General features: G+C 37.3%; 1 protein-coding gene across 3 annotated transcripts in view; it reads right to left on the bottom strand.

The window, feature by feature from the left end:
• The window catches only part of LOC120087089 (5'-3' exonuclease family protein), a 95,780-nt gene that overhangs the window by 41,335 nt on the left and 35,200 nt on the right, over window positions 1–19,245 (bottom strand). For 2 of the 3 annotated variants that reach the window (XM_039043966.2, XM_039043963.2), the window contains one exon: window positions 6,680–6,733. The exons of the other annotated variant lie outside the window; for it this stretch is intronic. In XM_039043966.2, coding sequence (XP_038899894.1) covers window positions 6,680–6,733 — 54 coding nt within the window. The remainder of the gene's footprint in view (window positions 1–6,679; window positions 6,734–19,245) is intronic. 3 annotated transcript variants of the gene reach the window in all.

The following is a 19,245-nucleotide window of genomic DNA, read 5'->3' as shown; positions in this document are numbered from 1 at the left end:
AAGAATGAAGAGATATGCAGACCAACAGAGGAGAGATGTTCGGTATGAAGCAAGAGACCTAGTTTTCCTCGAGCTCAGACCATATAGGCAACGATCGTTAGCCAGACGACGATGTGAGAAATTTGTCCCAAGATTCTATGGCCCATACAAGGTGTTGGAAAGAGTTGGGGCAGTGGCTTATCAGTTAGAACTACCAGAAGGAGCGAGAATCCACGCGGTTTTTCACGTTTCTAAACTGAAGAAGTGCATTGGACAAGGGGTGCAAGTACAGACACATCCACCCACCCTATATGATGATTTTGAGCTACAGATGGTTCCAAAAGAGATTCGAGGAGTACGATGGAATACGGAGATGATGAAGGAATAATGGTTAATCAAATGGAAAAATTATCTGGAAAGTGAAGCAACGTGGGTAAGCGTGGAAGGAATGAAGCAACAATATCCTCAATTACACCTTGGGGACAAAGTGACTGGAAAACCGAGGGGTATCGGAAGACCACCAATAAAATATAGGTTTCCAATCCCTAGAATAACAGATCTCTTAAATCAACTTGGTGGAGCCAAAATCTTCTCTAAGATAGAGTTAAAAAGCGGATACCATCAAATTAGAATTCGACCCGGGGATGAATGGGAAACGACCTTTAAAACAAACGAGGGTCTCTATGAATGGGTTGTAATGCCATTTGGTTTTTCCAACGCACCAAGTACATTTATGAGACCTTTTTTTTTAAAAGGAAACAACCTTTATTAATCAATAAATATAGTACAAAAGATGATGAGTACTTTGATAATAAAGGCGAATACAAAGAAACCAAACAGGAAACCAAAGGATCAGTAGGTGCACCCGAGCATCTCAACTAGGTTGACACCCCATAACACCCTCATCATATCCAACATAGAGAAAAAGCCATCAAAGGCTAATAGAAGAGCAGTCTAATGAGACAATACAAGGAAAATCTTGCAATTGGACAAAGTATAGAACTAAGCTACAGAAATCTAAATTACATCAAGAAGTTAAGACAATTAAGAATACTAATGAAAGAGAAGTTGCTTTCTCTATAGCCGATTCTTCGATTATTCTTCCATTTGAAAGAAAGGCTGCCAATTTAAACTTATGTCTTGTAAGAAATAGGCTTCAAAGCAATTAGAAAGGGAGCACCAAAGAGAGGCGTTGAGTTTTGCCGCCTCAAAGCGAGTAAACCAAGGAGTTTCCCTTCCATTGAACACTCTTTGATTTCTTTTAAACCGGATTTCAACCAGCATTGCTTTTACCCCATTAATCCATAGTAAATTGGAGTATTTCTTTAGAATAGGACCTAAAAGAAATTGTTGTACATTGCTTCTAAAAGAAATATCAAAGACCCAAGTGTTGAAGTAATTAAGGAATTCTTTCCAGCAGTTGAAGGCAAAACAGCAGTCAAAGAATAAGTGCTGAAGGTCTTCTTCAGCTGATTTACAAAGGACACGCCAATTGGGGGAGATAGAATAGCAAGGCAGCTTTTTTTGCAGCACCGAGGAACAATTTAGGGTTCCAAACAGCATTATCCAAACTGTTATATTAACTCTTCGAGGGCTATTGGACTTCCATAGGCTCTTGTGAAGGCTGGTTGAAATTGGGGTGGTCTCAGAAAGGTGATTAACCAGTGATTTTACTAAGAAAGAGCCATTTTTTTCAAGGGACAAAATGCGAGTGTCTTCCCTATTGGATAATTTTTGCTTAACCAATATTGCTAGTAGGGATTGGAACACTAAAATCTCATCATCCTTTCATCATCCTTTAGGTCTCTTCTGAAGTTTAGAGTCCATGAGGAGGTGTGATAGTCCCAAAAGTGTGATATTGAACCGTTGGGAAGTGATGTTAAGCCAAAAAGGGAAGGAAATCTGTCTTTTAACTGAAAATAATCCAACCAAGGGTCTTGCCAAAATGCAATTCTGGTTCCATTCCCCACTTTAAAGTCTGCCAACTTCTCAATATTCAGCTAAGATCTTGAAATATTTATCCAAGGGCTTCGAAGACTACAATGGACCTTGCCAGAAGTGTGCCAACCAAATTGACTGCTACCATGGATACTCAAAATAACTTGACTCCAAAGGGAGGGTTGCTCTTTTAGGAACCTCCAACCCCATTTGGCTAGTAAGGCCACGTTTTTAGCTTTTAAACCTCCAATTCTGAGTCCCCCATCTGCTTGTTTCTTAGAAACTATCTCCCACTTTGCTAAATGATTTATCTTTCCCCCTTTAAAGCCTTCCCAAAAAAAGTTTCTGATGATTCCTTCAATGGTTGAAATCACTTTTTTATGCATCAAAAAAGAGGACATGTAGTAGGTTGGGAGGTTGGCAAGGATTGAGTTGCACAAGGTAGCTCTTCCCCCTCTTGATAAGTTGTATCTTCTCCACTTGTCAAGTTTTTTGTGAACTTTATCAATGACCGGCTGCCAAAACAACAATTTCTTTGGGTGCCCCCCAAGAGGACGACCCAAATATATGAAAGGAAAGTGTGTTAATTGGCAATTCAGCCTTGAAGCTACTGCCCTCAACTTAGAATCTTCAATATTTAACCCACAAATGGCAGATTTTTCCCAATTAACTTTCTGCCCCGAGCACCACTCAAACAAAGTAATAGATTTTTTAAGATTGTCTAGCATGTCATCGTCGTACTTGCAAAAGAGTAGAGTATCGTCAGCAAACTGGAGAATAGAGAGATGAACCTTGTTTTTTCCAACCACAAAGCCTTCAAACAGCCCTTTTTCTTGGATTCTGGCAACCAAAACACTAAGCAAGTCGCTAACCAAAAGAAAAAGGAAGGGGGATAGGGGGTCCCCTTGTCTAATTCCCCTTGTAGCCTTAATCCTTCCTCTTGGCCTTCCATTAATGAAGATGGAAAACATTGGATTAGTGATACAACCCAAAATCCAAGATATCCACTTGGGGTGGAAGTTCCTTTCTTTAAGGGTTTTTTCAAGAAAATCCCAATCCACTCTATCAAAAGCCTTTTCAAGGTCAAGCTTTAAAATCCAACCCTTTTTCTTCTTATTTCTGTAGTGTTCTACTGCCTCATTAGCTATTAAGACCGGATCAAGGATTTGTCTCCTCATTTATGAGACTAATGACACAAATCCTCCATCCTTTTCTTAATAAATTCCCAGTGGTCTACTTTGATGACATACTAGTCTATTGCAAATCGTACACACATAATTCAAAACTTTGTCCACCAATGAATTGTACATCAATCAAAAGAAGTGTGTATTCTTAGTACATGAAATTCATTTTTTAGGTTACATCATAAATGAGTGTGTAAAATCCGTGGATCCAGCTAATATTCAAGCCATCCAAAATTGGCCTTTGCCTAAATCAGTTCGTGTCATCCAAAGATTTTTAGGTCTTGCATCATTTTATAGGAAATTCATCAAAGACTCTAGTACACTTGCAGCTTCCCTTACAGAATGTTTAAAGAAAAGAAAATTTTGTTGGATTGAAGACCAAAAAAAGATCTTTAACATATTAAAGAACAAACTGACCAATGCCTCCGTTTTAGCATTACCCGATTTTAACAATCCTTTTGAAGTGGCAGTTGATACCTCTAATTATGGAATAGGAGCAGTCCTCTCCCAACAAAACCATCCAAACGAATATTTTAGTGAGAAACTTAGTGAATCTCGCCAAAAGTGGAGCACCTATGAGCAAGAATTCTACTCTTTAGTTACGGCACTAAAGTTTGGGAACATTATCTTCTAGGACATGAGTTCATATTACTTTCTGACCATTTTTCTCTTAAATATTTACAAACACAAAGGACTATTAGTCGAATGCATGCACGTTGGTTATCTTTTATTCAACGCTTTGATCTTTTCATAAAACACAAGGTGGAAAATATTAATATTGTGGCTGATGCTTTAAGTAGAAAAACTAATCTCTTAACAATCCTTAAAAGCCAAATAGTTGCATTTGATTCTCTACCAATTTTGTATGAAAATCCAATTTTGGAGACATATGGTCCATGTGTGTTGACCATGTTAATTGTAATGATTTTAATTTAACTAACAATTTCCTTTTTAAGAATAATCTTTGGTGCATACCTAAAACTTCTCTTCGAGAATCCTTGTTTAATTACATAGTAATGGACTAGCACGACACTTCGGAATGGACAAGACTTTACAGCTCTTAAATAACAGATTCTATTGCCCACAAATTCGCAAAGATGTGACAAAATTCATCAAACACTGCTACACATGCCAAACAGCAAAAGAACAGCAACAAAACACAGGTTTATACTCCCCTTTACCCATCTCCGAGAGCATTTGGGAGGACTTATCCATGGATTTTATTTTAGGACTATCAAAAACTCAAAAAGGGTATGACTTTGTTCTAGTTGTTGTTTATAGGTTTAGCAAAATGTATCATTTTTTCCCATGTCGTAAAACATCGGATGCCGTTTATATTGGTAATCTATTCTTTAAAGAAATTGTGCGCTTACATGGAATTCCCAAGTCCATAGTTTCAGACAGGGATGTCATGGAGCAGTTGGAGAAAATGATCCTAGCATGGAAGCTGAAGCTATGGCCGAGAGAGTTGCTGAACTACATAAGGAAGTCATGGAGCAGTTGGAGAAAATGACTACCAAATACAAGACAACAGCTGACAAGTATAGAAGATCCAATGAATTCAAAGAAGGCGACTTAGTGATGATCCATCTCAGAAAAAATTGGTTCCATGTAGGCACCAACACAAGCTTCAACCAAGGAAGCTAGGACCTTTCCAAATCCTAAAGAAATATGGAGATAATGCCTACAAGATTGAACTACCCGAAGATCTTCATATCAGCCCTATCTTCAACGTGGCTGACCTAACAGAGTACTTTCCACCAGACCAGCTCAAACTTTCAGCCTAAACTTGAGGACGAGTTTCATTTTACTTACACGGGGGGAATTTGATGTAATATAGGAGTACCGACATCTTCTTTTTTTATGTTTAAGCAGTCTTGTAGTCAATTCTTTAAGTTTTAAGCTCGTAATTACCAAAACCTTTAAACTCTTTGTGTTGTAATCTTTAGTTAGAAAGTTGTTGGAATGTTACTGTTGGTAACTAACTTTTACTAGGCTGTCAAAGGATTCAGTATTTAAACTGAATTCCTCTTCCATTAATGACATCTTCGAAGTACTATTCAGAATTTGAACCTTACTCTCTCGATGATACACCATGTGGTCCAGGGATCGAGAAACGATGTCTCCTAGGGGCCAAGATTCTAGTCAAAACTGAGAATAGCTAGATATGTCATTGATTCAACCAACTAATGTCATCAAAGCAAACTCAATACAAAATGTCTCATTGGGTTCAATTTTCAATTCAAGCATAAGCCCAATCAGACAAACAAAGCTACTAATGCCCTCCGTCAGAGAAGTGAACATGTGACACTGTGCACATCAGTTCAACTAAAAGCCAGTAAGTTCAATGGAATTGTCTGCAAAGCCATCAAGAAACACATGTGCTTGTTGATAAATCCTTCAAATGTGAAACTTTCGTCGTAACTATGAACATGTGCTCGACTAACATAAATACAAAGTTGTTCTTAAAAGATGTGGTCAAGCTCTGGGGTGTTTTTGAAAGTATAGGGAGCGATAGAGATTGATGATTCATATGGACTTTCTGAACCAAATTGTCCAAACTACACAAATCCAATTAAAAATGTCCTTCGAAATCATATGCCTGGCCATGCCACATGTTGTGAATCACCATTGTGTGAGGAAGAAACCAATGGTTTACAATTTTACCAAAGGGTGGAAATAAGCATCAGAAACAAACTTGGGCTTACCTTGAGAAAGTGTTGAAGTGTTGGAAGAAATGATTGAACATGAAACATCGACCACATGAGTTTCAGACAGGGCTCCAAGTGTTAATCAAGTTGCAGCTCAAGCAGCATCACTTTCTCTTAAATCAATGATTGACCCAAAAGCTTAAGCTGATGGGTGAAGGCACATTTAATATCACATCATTTAACACTCCCCTCACTTGTGGACTTGAAATATAAAGAAGACATAACAAGTAGAAATTAATATTAATTGAGGAGGAAATAACATTGCAGGAGTTTGAACACATGACCTTCTAGACCACCTGCTCTGATATCATCTTAAATCACCGATTGACCCAAAAACTTAAGCTGACAGGTGAATGCAAATTTAATATTATATCATCTAACAATTATTGATCATTTTTAACCCAAAGAGAATAAGAAGGCAACACTTCAGCAATACTTAAAGAATCTTTTGAGATATCAAGTCAAGACCACAAGTTTCCTTTTAAAAAAAAGGTTATAATATAATAACATGGAATTGCATGTTGGGGATGACAAAACAAAATAAATTCAGTAAATAGTTCTTAAAAAAGCCAAAACTCTAGAAATTTTATTGAAGATTTATAAAAAAAAAATTAATGAAAAGGAAAAGTATAGTTTCATTTTTCAAAAATGGATTGAAAAAAAGAACTGATTATTCCCATTCAAAAGCCATTTAACAAACCAAAATACTTGCAGTTAGAATAGGACTAAAAAAGGTCATCAATATTAAAAAAGTGTCACCAACAAACATTAATTTCCTTAACTCTAACATATATCATTTCTCTTAGTTTGAAAGAGAGAAAAAAAAATGTCACTATCAACTCCATCATTCAAAGATGAAGAGCATACCTTTTGCCATGAAATTTTCATTGGATGAAATACAAGTATGACCATATGGGTGTCCTGAAAGAAAAGGTTTGTTTTTACCAAAAGGATTAGTTCATTCTAGCAACTTTGAAATTCCTCAATGACCTACCCAGCACAATTGGGAAGGGAATTGACACTAGATCCCAAGAAACTCCCATTTTGATAGACAGATACCAATTGAAACTTTACAACAGGGAGTATAAAATCGCCTAGTATTCATTGGTATGTCATCAAAGTGCACAAGCCAGTGTTGAAATTATATAAAATCATTTATAAGTACCAACTAATTTTCCTAAAAGCCCACAAATATGAAATTCTAGATAGAAGTTCAACTGAATGATATGATTTCTAATTTTTGAGAAAAAGAAAATAATGTACTCGAGAAAACTTCAAATATAGTTCTAATCGCCCAGTCAAAGAAAAAAAAAAGCTTGGAATATTGGTCAAAATACGATGGCATTGAGTCATATTTCTGAATTATTCTACCCTTTTTTTTATTCAGTCACTACACTGTATCCAACATCCAAAGTACAATTTGACATTTTAGATTTTAAGAACTTATATAACAATAGCTAGCCAACCAAAAACAACTAAAGCACCTCAGCATAGTATTTCTGTCAGCACTCAATTACAATTAACGAATGAAAGAGAACAAAGAAAATTCTCGATGGTCAACACCTTGACTATCTTTTTTTTACTATTGCAAAAAGATTGAGGAGGAAATCATCATGTTTTTTACAGCCTAGTTGTTAAATACTTGATGGACCCAAAAATTTAAGTTGATGGATAAAGATAAATTTAATATTATATCAACAACTCTAACATTCCCCTTCACTTGTAGGCTTGAAATATGTAGAAGACACAACAAGTGGAAATCAATATTAATTGCACAGGAAATCATATTGTAGGGGTTTGAATAACGGACCTCTTGCTCTAATACCATGTTAAATCACCAATTGACCCAAAAGCTTAAGCTAATGGGTGAAGGTAAATTTAATATTATATCAAAAGAATCCAAGTAAGAAATTTATTCCTCGTGGGTTTTTTTTATGAAGAAAAGTTTATTCAATGCAAAATGCCATGATGTTGTAGAATTAGAGTAAATTAGGGTATCCTGGTCAAATCATTAATTGATTAGGGTTAGTGTTAGGATTGGTTTCCTTGATTGATTAGAATTAGGATTTGTTTCTTTGGTTTATTAGGATTAGGATTGATTTCTTTGGTTTATTAGGACTAGGATTAGGATTGATTTCTTTAGTTTATTAGGACTAGGATTAGTTTACTTTCCAATTCTTTATAAATAGAGAAAATGTCTTTTGTCTTGACCAGTGTTTTCGAGGCGACCCAAGACACGCACCTAAGGCGAGAGGCGAGGCAACCTTGAGCCATTGCGCCTTGAAGACAGCTAGGGCGAGCACCTTCAACCAAGCACTCGCATGGTTGCGCCTTTTGTCACCTTGTTGTGCCTTCATCATACATGAAGGCGAGCGCCTGTCTTCCTTTCTCTTCCTTTTTTCAATCAATTTTTTTGTAACAAGTGAGAAATGAAAAATCAGAAGAAGAAGATTGATTATACGAAGACCAGAAGAGTCAGAAGATTAGGAAGATAAAAAATGAAGAAGAAAAACGAGAAAGAAGATATAGAAGAGTAGAAGTGGAAGAAAAGGTAGAAAAGTGAAAAATTACCAGTACAAGAAGAAAAATAGGAAGAGTCAGGGAAGAAAAAGAAGAAAAAGAAGAAGAAAAGTCCTAGTTATAAAATGCACGCTTTCATTTTTCAATAAAGACAGTTGGTTGCAGGTTGCATGTAGTATCTCTCCTCCATGAATGCCAAATGGCCATCTATTTCTCTCTTCCACTACCCATGATTGTCAAATGGCGTTTATTTCTCTTTTCCAATCAATATCTTGCTAGTATAATTTTCCATTTAAGAAGAAAAGCCAAGTACTAAACAAATGACATTATAAACATATTCTGTTTAATTGCATACTAACTCTCATAGTACTATTTGTTTTCTAAATTACATATGCTTTTTTTTTGTAATTATCACGAAAGTTATTTTTTATTTAAATATTAAATAGCTTGATTGATATTTTTTGTATTTCGAAAATTAAATACTCTTATATTTTACCTATTATAGTTTTAGATAATATTTATTTATTACTTCATTAAGGCATGCCTTGCTTAACTCAGGCGACACCTTTTTATCGCCTCTCGCCTTGAGGCGATTGGGAGACTTGTCGCCTTAGGGTGCACCTTGCGCTTTGAAAACATTGGTATTGACAACTTTTAATTCATAATAAAGACTTTGATTTTTTATTCTTGGAGAACTCTCTCCTTTTATCCTTCAGGCTACATCAATTTGGCATCAATGTAGCAGTCTAGGCTGATGATGACTACCGCCAGTGAAAGACGACAACGTAGATCCCAAGGAGTTTGTCAGTTTTCCTTGTTGCCAAACAGCACACATATTTAGAAGGAACCCTTTAAATTCAAGAAGAGCAAGAAGAAATTCAAAGAATCATCCAAGAATAGAGTTCTACGATGCTAGAAGACTGTCCAAAACCAAAAAAATACCCTCTTGGTTATGATTCAAGAAAAACAACAAAGAAAGTCGGAAGCCTATTCAAGAACACATGCCATTACCTACTTCAGTCATCCTAATCCTAACAAAGTAGTCGGTGTGTCCTACATCAATCCTGAAAGCGTTGAAAGAAATTAGAAAATGAGTGACCAATGTTCACGGTATCTTGAATGATTCAGAATTTGGAACAACTTTCACAAAGACGAAAAGAATTCTTTTTTTTTTTAAAAGGATACGGGTCTCTTTATTATTGCAATATAAGAAGAGACTAATGCTCCAAAGTACAAGAGATTTATATAAAGAGCATAAAGAGCAAACAACAAGGAAAAACCCGAGCCTACTTGAAAAGAAAAACGAGTACATCTTTAGAAAATGAAATGATCCCCGAGACAGAAACTGATAAAAGTTAAAATGTTGGGAAAATAAAAGCCTGCCAATTAAGAAAAATGTCTTGGATTGAGAAACCATCAAAATCTTTGTTCAAAGAGCACCAAGCCGACACATTCCTTTTAGCTGAATCAAAGCGAAACTCCCAATTTTTCCCAGCATCATGGAAAATTCTCTAATTTCTTTCGAACCAAATATCAGAAAGTATAGCCTTGACCATGTTGATCCAAAGGAGCCGAGGCTTTTTTGGTAGAAAGGGACTCGAGAGAAGATAGTTTAAATTGTCTCTGAAACTATCACCAAAAACTCCTACAAAATTAAACATCTGAAAGAAAGACCACCAACACTTTTCTACAAATGTGCATGAGAAAAAGAGGTGTTGTAAGTCTTCACTAGCCGAATAACATAGAGGACAAACAGAGGGTAGTAAGGTGACTGAATGAAGCTTTCTTCGCAGAACCGTAGAGCAATTCAATAGGCCAAACAGCATAATCCATATCTAAATGTTCACTCTCTTTGGGCTTTAAGATTTCCAAAGAGCTTTGAAAAGGTAGATCTCCATAGGTGGCTTGGAAGAGAGGTGGGCTGAGAGGGACTTGACTGTGAAAAAACCGAAGGCTTCCAAGGACCAATGACGACTGTCCAGGTTAGAAGATACTACCTTTTCTCATAAAGCAAGCAGCAGTGCTTGAAAGTGAGCCATCTCCTCTTCCTTTACCAGCCTTCGAAAGGTGATGGACCAAGAGTTTAAAGAATGATTCCAATGTTCAGCTATGGAACCCCTTGGTAATAAGGAGATCCTAAACAGAGATGGAAAATGAGAAGACAATGGAGAAGGGAAGAGTCAAGGATCTGACCAAAAGCTGACTCTATTCCCCTCTCCAACAGTAAAGGGAGCTAAATTTTCAACCTTGGACCAGCTTTTTGAAATGTTTATCCATGGACTTCTCAAACTATTCCCATACTTCCCGGATGTGTGTCAATCAAAAGGCCCTTTGCCGTGAATGCTAGAAATGATCCTTCTCCAGTAGGAATTCTCCTCCATCATGTACCGCCAGCCCCATTTGGCAAGCAAAGCCATGTTCTTAGCTTTGAGTCCTCCCAAACCAAGACCTCCATTTAATGTAGATTGAGAGACTAAACTCCATTTAGCCAGGTGATTAATTTTGCTTCCTTTATAGCCTTCCCAAAAGAAGTTTCGGATTAATCTTTCTAGGGAGCAAACCACTGAGTCCGGCATTGAGAAGATAGACATATAGTATATTGGGAGGTTTGATAAAACTGAAGAACAAAGCGTTGCCCTGCCCCCTTTTGAGAGATTAAATCGTTTCCATTTACCTAGCTTCTGATGGACCTTTTCAGCCACAGGCTGCCAAAAGGAGCATTGCTTAGGATAACCTCCAAGGGGTAAACCAAGATAAGAAATGGGGAGGGCTTCGGCCCTACAATTAAGAAGACCAGCCATAGTTGATAGATCACTTTCCGCTATATTAATTCCACTGAGGGCTGACTTTTCCCAGTTAACCTTTTGACCAGAACACCATTCAAAAGACTGATTGCTTCCTTTAGCTTTAGAAGCATTTCGTTTTCATATTTGCAAAAAATGAGGGTATCATCCGTGAACTGAATCAATGGAACATGGATCCTCTCCTTACCAACCACAAAGCCCTCATATACTCCATTAACATACAGCTTTTCAATGATAAAGCTGAGTACTTCACTTAATAAGATGAAGAGGAAAGGTGACAAGGGATCTCCTTGTCTAATACCTCTTGAAGCAAGAATACGACCTCGGGGTCTACCATTGATGATGATTGAGAATTTAGGGTTTTTAATGCAGCCCAAAATCCATGAGATTCATCGGGAGTCGAAATTTTTTGCAATTAAAATCTTCTCTAAAAATGACCAATCCACCCGGTCGAAGGCCTTTTCCATATCGAGCTTTAATATCCATCCCTTTTTCTTTTTTGCTCTGTAATCTTCCACCACTTCATTAGCAATCAATGCGGCATCAAGAATTTGTCTTCCTTCAATGAAAGCATTCTAAGATGGGCCGGTAATAGACTTCATTACTTTCTTCAATCTTTCTGCGAGAACCTTTGCCACTACTTTGTAAGTTGGGGTAGTAAGGCTGATTGGTCTGATGGAGACTGCATCTTCTTTTTTTTGGATAAGGCAAATGAAGTTTTCTCTTACACACGCGTTCAATTTGCCACTAGAGTGAAAGTCTTCGAAGAGCTTAGTAAAATTATCCTTGACTAAAGGCCAAAAACTTAAGAGAAACTTTGAAGTAAAGCCATCTGGACCAAGGGTTTTATTTTTTTCCAAAAGATTTGATGGCCAAAACAATTTCTGCTTCCATGAAACATGTAGTGAGCATAGCATTCTGGACTTGTGAGACTTGGGGCCAATCTAAAGGGGCTGGTAAATACCTAACACCTGGGAATTTAGAGTAGAGAGAATCATAAAAGTTTAGGATAATTCCTTCAACTTCCTTGGATGAGTTTGTAGGCATTCCTTGGTCATTAAGAAGCTCAATAATCTGATTCTTCTTTTTCCTTGCTGCCAAAAACCGATGAAAGAAACTAGAGTTTTCATCTCCCAATTTCAACCAATTCAACTTACATTTCTGTATTAGATCCCCTTCTTTCAGCAGATATATTCTTAGCAATTCTGTTTTTAGCTTGGATATGTTGGTTGCTAACACTGAGTCCCCACCCAAAGAGTCAATCTGAGCTTCCTTTTCAGCTATTTCCTTTGACAGGGCCATTTCATCTCTGTTTTGTGCTTTTCGGTATTCAGCTAACCAGGTTTTTAGTGCTTCTTTGACCAGCCTTAAGTTTGCATTGATGACATAGCCTAGCCATCCCTTTATGTTGCTGTTTTTCCATGATTTCTCAATGGAAGAGACACACTCTTTGTTGAGTAACCAGCTGTTACAAAATCTGAATGGATATGGGCCCCAATTAATAGTTCTTGCACTTAGGAGCAAAGGGAAATGATCAGAAAGAAGTCGTACCTAGCGGTTCACCTTTGAATTAGTAAACAATTCGTCCCATTCCTTGTTAATAAAAAATCTATCCAGCAGGGATTTAGAGTTGGAATTTTCTCCCCTAGACCAAGTAAATTTCCCATTTGATAAAGGAATCTCTAGCAAGTTGGCTGAATCAATGAAATCATTAAAAAGCTTCATGCCTTTGGTATATCTTCCAGCTGGTGATATTTCATGACTCCAACGGGTTAGGTTAAAATCCCCTCCTAAGCACCAAGCATCAGGGCAGTTCCCTGCAATGGCTGAGAGCTCTGGCATACATACTTTCTCTCCCTATAATCAACCGGTCCATAAACATTGGTAACCCAGCAGACTTTCTTGCATAAGGTACGACATTTGATTGTCAGGGAATATCCCCCTTTAAGGGATTCTACAACTTCAATTTTGCTGCTATCCCACATTGTTAATAAACCACCAGATTTTCCAAAAGAATCCACTGATTCCCAACCAATTTCCTTAGAACTCCAAATAGATTTGATGAAGGCAGCATCTAAACTCTCCTTCTTTGACTCCTGAATAAGTACTACACCTGGATGTAAGCTTTTGAGCAGCCTTCTAAGTGCAATTCTCTTATTTAGGTCTTTAAGACCCCTTGTATTCCATGAAAGAATCTTCATTAACTGGAAAGTGGGAGGAGGCTGTCAGGGAAGAGGATTTTCAGGCCAAAATGAATCCGCAATCCTTAACTATTGAGGATAGGTGCTCTGGAATTTCTGAAGGCTGAACTGAGGTGGAGCAAGGGGTGCAATGCTCCAAAGATATATCCTTTTCTTCAATAGAGAATAAAGCCTAGAGGTCTAATCCAAGGGCAGAGTCTTGGAGCCTTTCATCTTGTTTCGAAACAGGGCAAAAATCCAATTCAGCACTGCTTACACTAAAAGGTGAGTCAAATTCCCGAATTTCTAAACTTCTTGGCTTTAGAGGGGTGCAGGGTAATCCCCTAATGAAAGTGTTGCTTGACTCTGGAATTTTGAAACTGGAGTGATTGAAATGCAGAGTTTAAAGGCTGGGGAAGGTTTTATTTAAATATGAAGAGGGGAGTTGGATTTTGGTGCAACATACCTCTAGCAAGTTATGGTTGCTTTCACTCTGCACTAAAATCGAAGGGTCGGAAGCTACATTTGTTGTTGATAAGGGCCTGTTATGAAGTCCTGTCCATTTATTTTTGAAGGAGGTTTTTCTCCGAGTAAAGACATTGGAGAAGTGGGCCCGAATGTTTGATTGGTTTTGCACTAGAGAATGGCAGCCTGGGGGACTTCCAGCATGGCTGGTAATAATATCGGAGGCTGAATTAAAAACATTGCTGACCTGTCCTTTTTTAGACTTTTCAGATACCCCTGATTTATTGGGGGATAAAAGAACGGAGTCATTTAAAGTTTTGCCCTAGCCTTCCTGCTGCTTTTCTGACGTGTTGAAAACAATTTGGGGGGAAGATGGATCGGCTGAAGGGCTGGTAAGGAGTTGTGACTTTTCCCCTTCTTCCACTTTATTAGATGAATTGCTGGAGACAAACTTATTTAATACTTGAACGGCTGGAATCTTCTCTCTCATCATTAAAGACAATTCTTCATTTTCATTTGTGACGTTTCCTCTTCCTTTCCAACCATCATCTGGTGACCTTTCCCCTTCATCTGCTCTGTTTGGCCGGAAAAAACTCTCCGGATTGGCACTCAACTGTTGAACATGAACATTTTCCATTGGAGTATTGGGGTTCCTCGAGTAGCTTGGAACCGACTGGTAGGAAGCTAAAAAGGACCAATCTGAATGTAGAGCCAGGGAATCAACCCCTTCATCCTTCAAAACTTGATTTAAACGTAATATATCTAAAGGATTTGAGAATTCATCAATAAAAACTTCGTCGGAGTTCATAACAGGGGGTTCTGAGCACTATATATCCCCAAAATTTAAGTAAATACTACCAAGGTTTACATGTTTAACTTCTATAGTCGCTGGGATGAAACCACATCAATTCTTTTTAACTCTGATTTTGGCTTCTTGACAATTAATGAGATTGAGGGTCTCAGCAGCTATACATTACAGACCACCAAAGTAGACACCAATGGCTTCAAAAATACTTCTGCACCAAAAATCTAGGGGAAGATTTTTTATGCTCAACCAGCCCCCAAAGCCTTTTATGACTGTTGGCCTTCCATGCTTTTTCGAATTCCATTTTTCAAAACGAAAGTGAAAAGGACCAAATTGTTGCCACTGTCCAATAGACTCAATCAATTCACCAAGGTCTCCTTGTTCAATTCTAATTACAGCCATATCTGCGTGTAGGGGATTTAAAAAGACTTTGGAGTTGAAGGAGCCTCTCAACACACTTGCTATTTCCTTCCATTCATCATGTACAAAAAGCCTTGCAACTAACCATAGATTATGGAAGTCTTCTTGGAGGACATCAGATTCCTTTTTAACCCAAAAGCAGGGCTTACTCTATTTCTTCTTGCTTGGGGCAGGGGACTGGAGATGCAATCTGAAGGATGTTTGAGTAGAATGATCTGGTAGTGAATCGATGGAGGACTTTTTACCTTTCACTACATTTGAGAAACTTTTTATTGAAGATGCTTGAAGGTTATCTGATATGCTTCCAGAAGATGAAAGGTCTGAAATAGAGTGACTCACCATTTCCTTGAACTCATGCCATCTTGTCACACCATCGTCGAAAGGGATATGGACATTTGTTCTGCCTCCTGAGGAAGGCCAGATTGCGCATTCAATGAACCATTGCTTCTTGCTTTGAAACTTAGCTAGCCAGATGAAGCCCTGATCCACCCTTTCCTTAAGAAGGAAAAATTAGAAGGTTGGCCCATTCAAAAGTCTCCCTAAGCTAACATCCAACCATCGTGCAGCTTCGGAAGAGAGAGGATTTTTTACCACACTTCAAGTCTTCCAGCCAGAAACCATTCTTTTCCTTCCACATACAAAAATAATGATCTGAAATACGACAGCCTTTTAATTCCATGGTGTTGCAAAAACAGGGGTGATTGGGTCGAATGCAGAAGAGAGGTTTAGCTAAAACGGAGGTGAAGGGTTCTAAAGGCAGAGTAGGGGATAAGAGGGGAAGAAAGGAGGAGGTACCGGCCGGAGTGGAAGGGACTGGGGTTAGGAAGGGGTAATCGGGAAGGGAGGGTGATCATCGGAGGGCTTGAGGATGGAGGAGAGAGGAGAGAGCATTTTTCGAATTTAAGCCCCTGACTTAAAGTTCTAGATCCGCCACAAGACGAAAAGAATTCTGAAAGACTAGTATTGCAAATATTGAGAGTAACACATATGAAGTTCAAGAACCCAGTCGAAGTTGTGAAACTGTGCAAGAAACAAATGAAACAGAAAATTTAGAAGATTCAAGACTCGAGTGTGAAGGACGTGGGCAGCAAAGAAGAAAAATCAACTGAAGAAGAAAACCCAAACTCAAAGTTGCACAACTTAGGTATTGGCGAAATCATGAGCAAGAAACAAGATGAGATGGGAGTGATCAAATGAGATTGAAAAATAGAGCCAACTCAACCAACTTCAAATGGTCAGTTTATGTGGTTTTTCAATTGGAATCGGTTTTATAACATGCAAAACCAACTTGTCAGTAGGTCGGCAAGCCAAAAAAGGCTCATACCAACTGACTTATTTATTAAAAAAGATCAAATAAAATAAAAAACACTATTGTTGTCTCGTCTGTATTGTCATGTTGCACTTGTGCAAAGACCATCGATATAGTAGGATTAGGGTAAATTAAGGTATTACGGTCAAATCCTTAATAGGTTAGGTTGAGATTAGTTTCCATGATTGATTAGAATTAGTATTAACTTCCTTAGTTTATTAGGATTAGGATTAATTTTTTTATTAATTAGGATTAGAATTAGTATGCTTTTCAATTCTCTATAAACAGAGAGTTAGTCTTTTGTATTGGCAACTTTTGATTCATAATAAAGATTACTTTGGATTCTTGGAGAGAGTTCTCCTTTTATCTCCTTAGGCTACATCAATTTGGTATCAGAGCAGCCATTTGGACCAATGTTGACCACCGCTGATGGAAGACCAGAAAACTCTTGGCGAAGACGATCGCAAGAGAGAGCTTCGTGAGCTGTGCTCATTGTTGAACAGTCCACATCTATATAAGGGAACCCTTTAAATTCTAGAAAAGAAAGAAGATACCAAAATTTTTTTCTCAAGATTTTGCAAGAATGGACTATTACAGATCAATAAATATAGCAGTTGGTATAGGCAAGAAAGTCAAATTTACTCCCAAAAGCAGTGTTGGAATTCTAACTCAAGTGATTCAAAAGATGAATTTTAACATAATAATTTCGCACGTGCTCAATTTTCTCAAAGACCCTATCATTATCGACATTGAAAATTTGATTATAGAGATTCTAGCAATTCTAATGAAGATTCTAATGCAGTTTGGAACAAAATAAGAAGGCGACATTATCAACAAAGAGCCTGACGATTCAATCAAACCAGTTTCTCAAGAAATCGACGTAATTATTATGACCAACATCAGAATGTGAAAGATGATTCAAAAAATGATTCAGAGTGTGGAAGAAATTATTATGACCAATATCAGTGAACACTCATAAATCATCCCAACACCAATACAAAGGTCGAAACATTTTCAAGAAAACATAAATATTCAAATAAGAACATCCATGAGGAAAATTTTCAAAAGGGAAAGGATGAAATTTGGGGTCTTTTGAGAAAAATTCAAGAAAGGTTGGAAATCACTCGAAGCTATGAATTTGCACAAGAAAAACCCAATGAATCACAGTTGAAGCTCGCGGGTGAAATTCAAGCAAGCCAAATTGGAAGGGAAGACCAATTGCACGAAGAAGAAGATGAAAAGACGAGCAATGAAGGAGGAGAAGAAGAGGTAAATGAAACAGATTCAAGTGAAAACAAAGATGAACTTTGATCGAAAACAAAAGTGAATCAAACCTATTTTTAAATAAAGTTACGAATCAAGGTGGGAGAAGAATCAATTGAAAAAACCTTTTGTGCTATTGCGTGTAACATGGAGGATGAAGACATGTTCGTAAGGAAAAGTTGTGCGATTATTTTCAACCCATTACTTCCTCGACCCGAACCAAAGATTTTAAGATTCCCAAATGAATTCACCAATGTTACAAAGGAAGAAATAAAACAAAGAAACGTGTGTTGTTGCATGCAAAGACAAAGAAATTGAAAACGAAGAAATCAGAGCCTCTAATCTCACTAGTGTGATGAGTCTTTTTGGCCAAACTCCACGTAACTTGATCTGTAACCAATTCCCTTCATTTTGGCCCCATAGTCCACACAATCTGACCCAACTTTGGCTATCTTTATTTTTTTCCTTAATCCATCTAAGCCCAAATGCAAACCTACCAAGCACAAACTTTTTACAGAATTAAAACTCATTTGCAACGTTGTTCGGCTAGATAGTTTTTCCCTCAAGCCACACTATTATCTGCATTCAATCGACTTGGAAGATGAATTTATTTTACATTTTCCAACGTATTTTAAGGATGCTTATTTTATTTTATTTTATTTTTTGTACTCTTCATTTACTTTTTAAAACTCGAGGACCATTTTTTTTTTTTTTAGGGATAGATTGATGAAGTAGGATTAGGGTAAATTAGGGTATTATGGTTAAATCTTTAAATGATTAGGATTGAGATGAGTTTCCATGATTGATTAGAATTAGGATTAGTTTCCTTAGTTTATTAGGATTACGATTAGTTTCTTTGACTAATTGGAATTAGAATTAATTTGCTTTCCAATTCTTGCTAAATAGAGAGTTAGTCTTCGTGTATTGGCAACTTTTGATTCATAATAAGGACTACTTTGGATTCTTGGAGAGAATTCTCCTTTTATCTCTTTAGGCTACATCACCATCTGCTTTTCTTTTTCTTTTTTTTGAAAATGAAACAAGCCTCTTTATTAGAAAAATAAAATAAGACTAATGCTCAAGGTACAAGAGAATTATACAAAAAGTATAAAAACAAAACAAAACAAAAAGGATCAGGAGGCACACCTGGGCATCTCAACTAGGTTGACACCCCTTTAGCGCCCTCATCATGTCCATACAGGAATACCAAGGCCAAAGATATAAGAGAAAAGCGATACAAAGAAAATCCAAAGCTAAAACCTAACCAAAACTCCTAAAGAGCTGGGGAGATGAAAGCTTGCCAATTCAAACATAAATCTTGTAAAGAGAAGTCTTCAAAAGAACTACTTAAGGAACACCATGCTGAAACATTTCTTCGCGCTGAGTCATAACGATCCATCCAACTTGTTTCTTTATCATGGAAAATTCTTTGATTTCTTTCAAACCATAAATCTGCGAGAAGAGCCTTATTAACCATATTGATCCAAATTAACCTTGGTCGCTTCTTAAGAGAAGGATCCAATAAAAGATGTTGTACATTACTTCTAAAATTGTCTCTGAACACCCCAACGAAGTTAAAGTTGGAGAAAAAATCCCACCAACAGCTTACTGAATATGGGCAATTGAAAAAGAGATGTTGCAAGTCCTCCCCTGCCTTTTTACATAAA

This window comes from Benincasa hispida, chromosome 9 (assembly GCF_027475165.1).
Source record: "Benincasa hispida cultivar pf3 chromosome 9, pf3_genome.v1.1, whole genome shotgun sequence".
In the NCBI taxonomy this organism is placed as follows: domain Eukaryota; kingdom Viridiplantae; phylum Streptophyta; class Magnoliopsida; order Cucurbitales; family Cucurbitaceae; genus Benincasa; species Benincasa hispida.
This window is presented reverse-complemented; position numbering and strand designations above follow the sequence as displayed.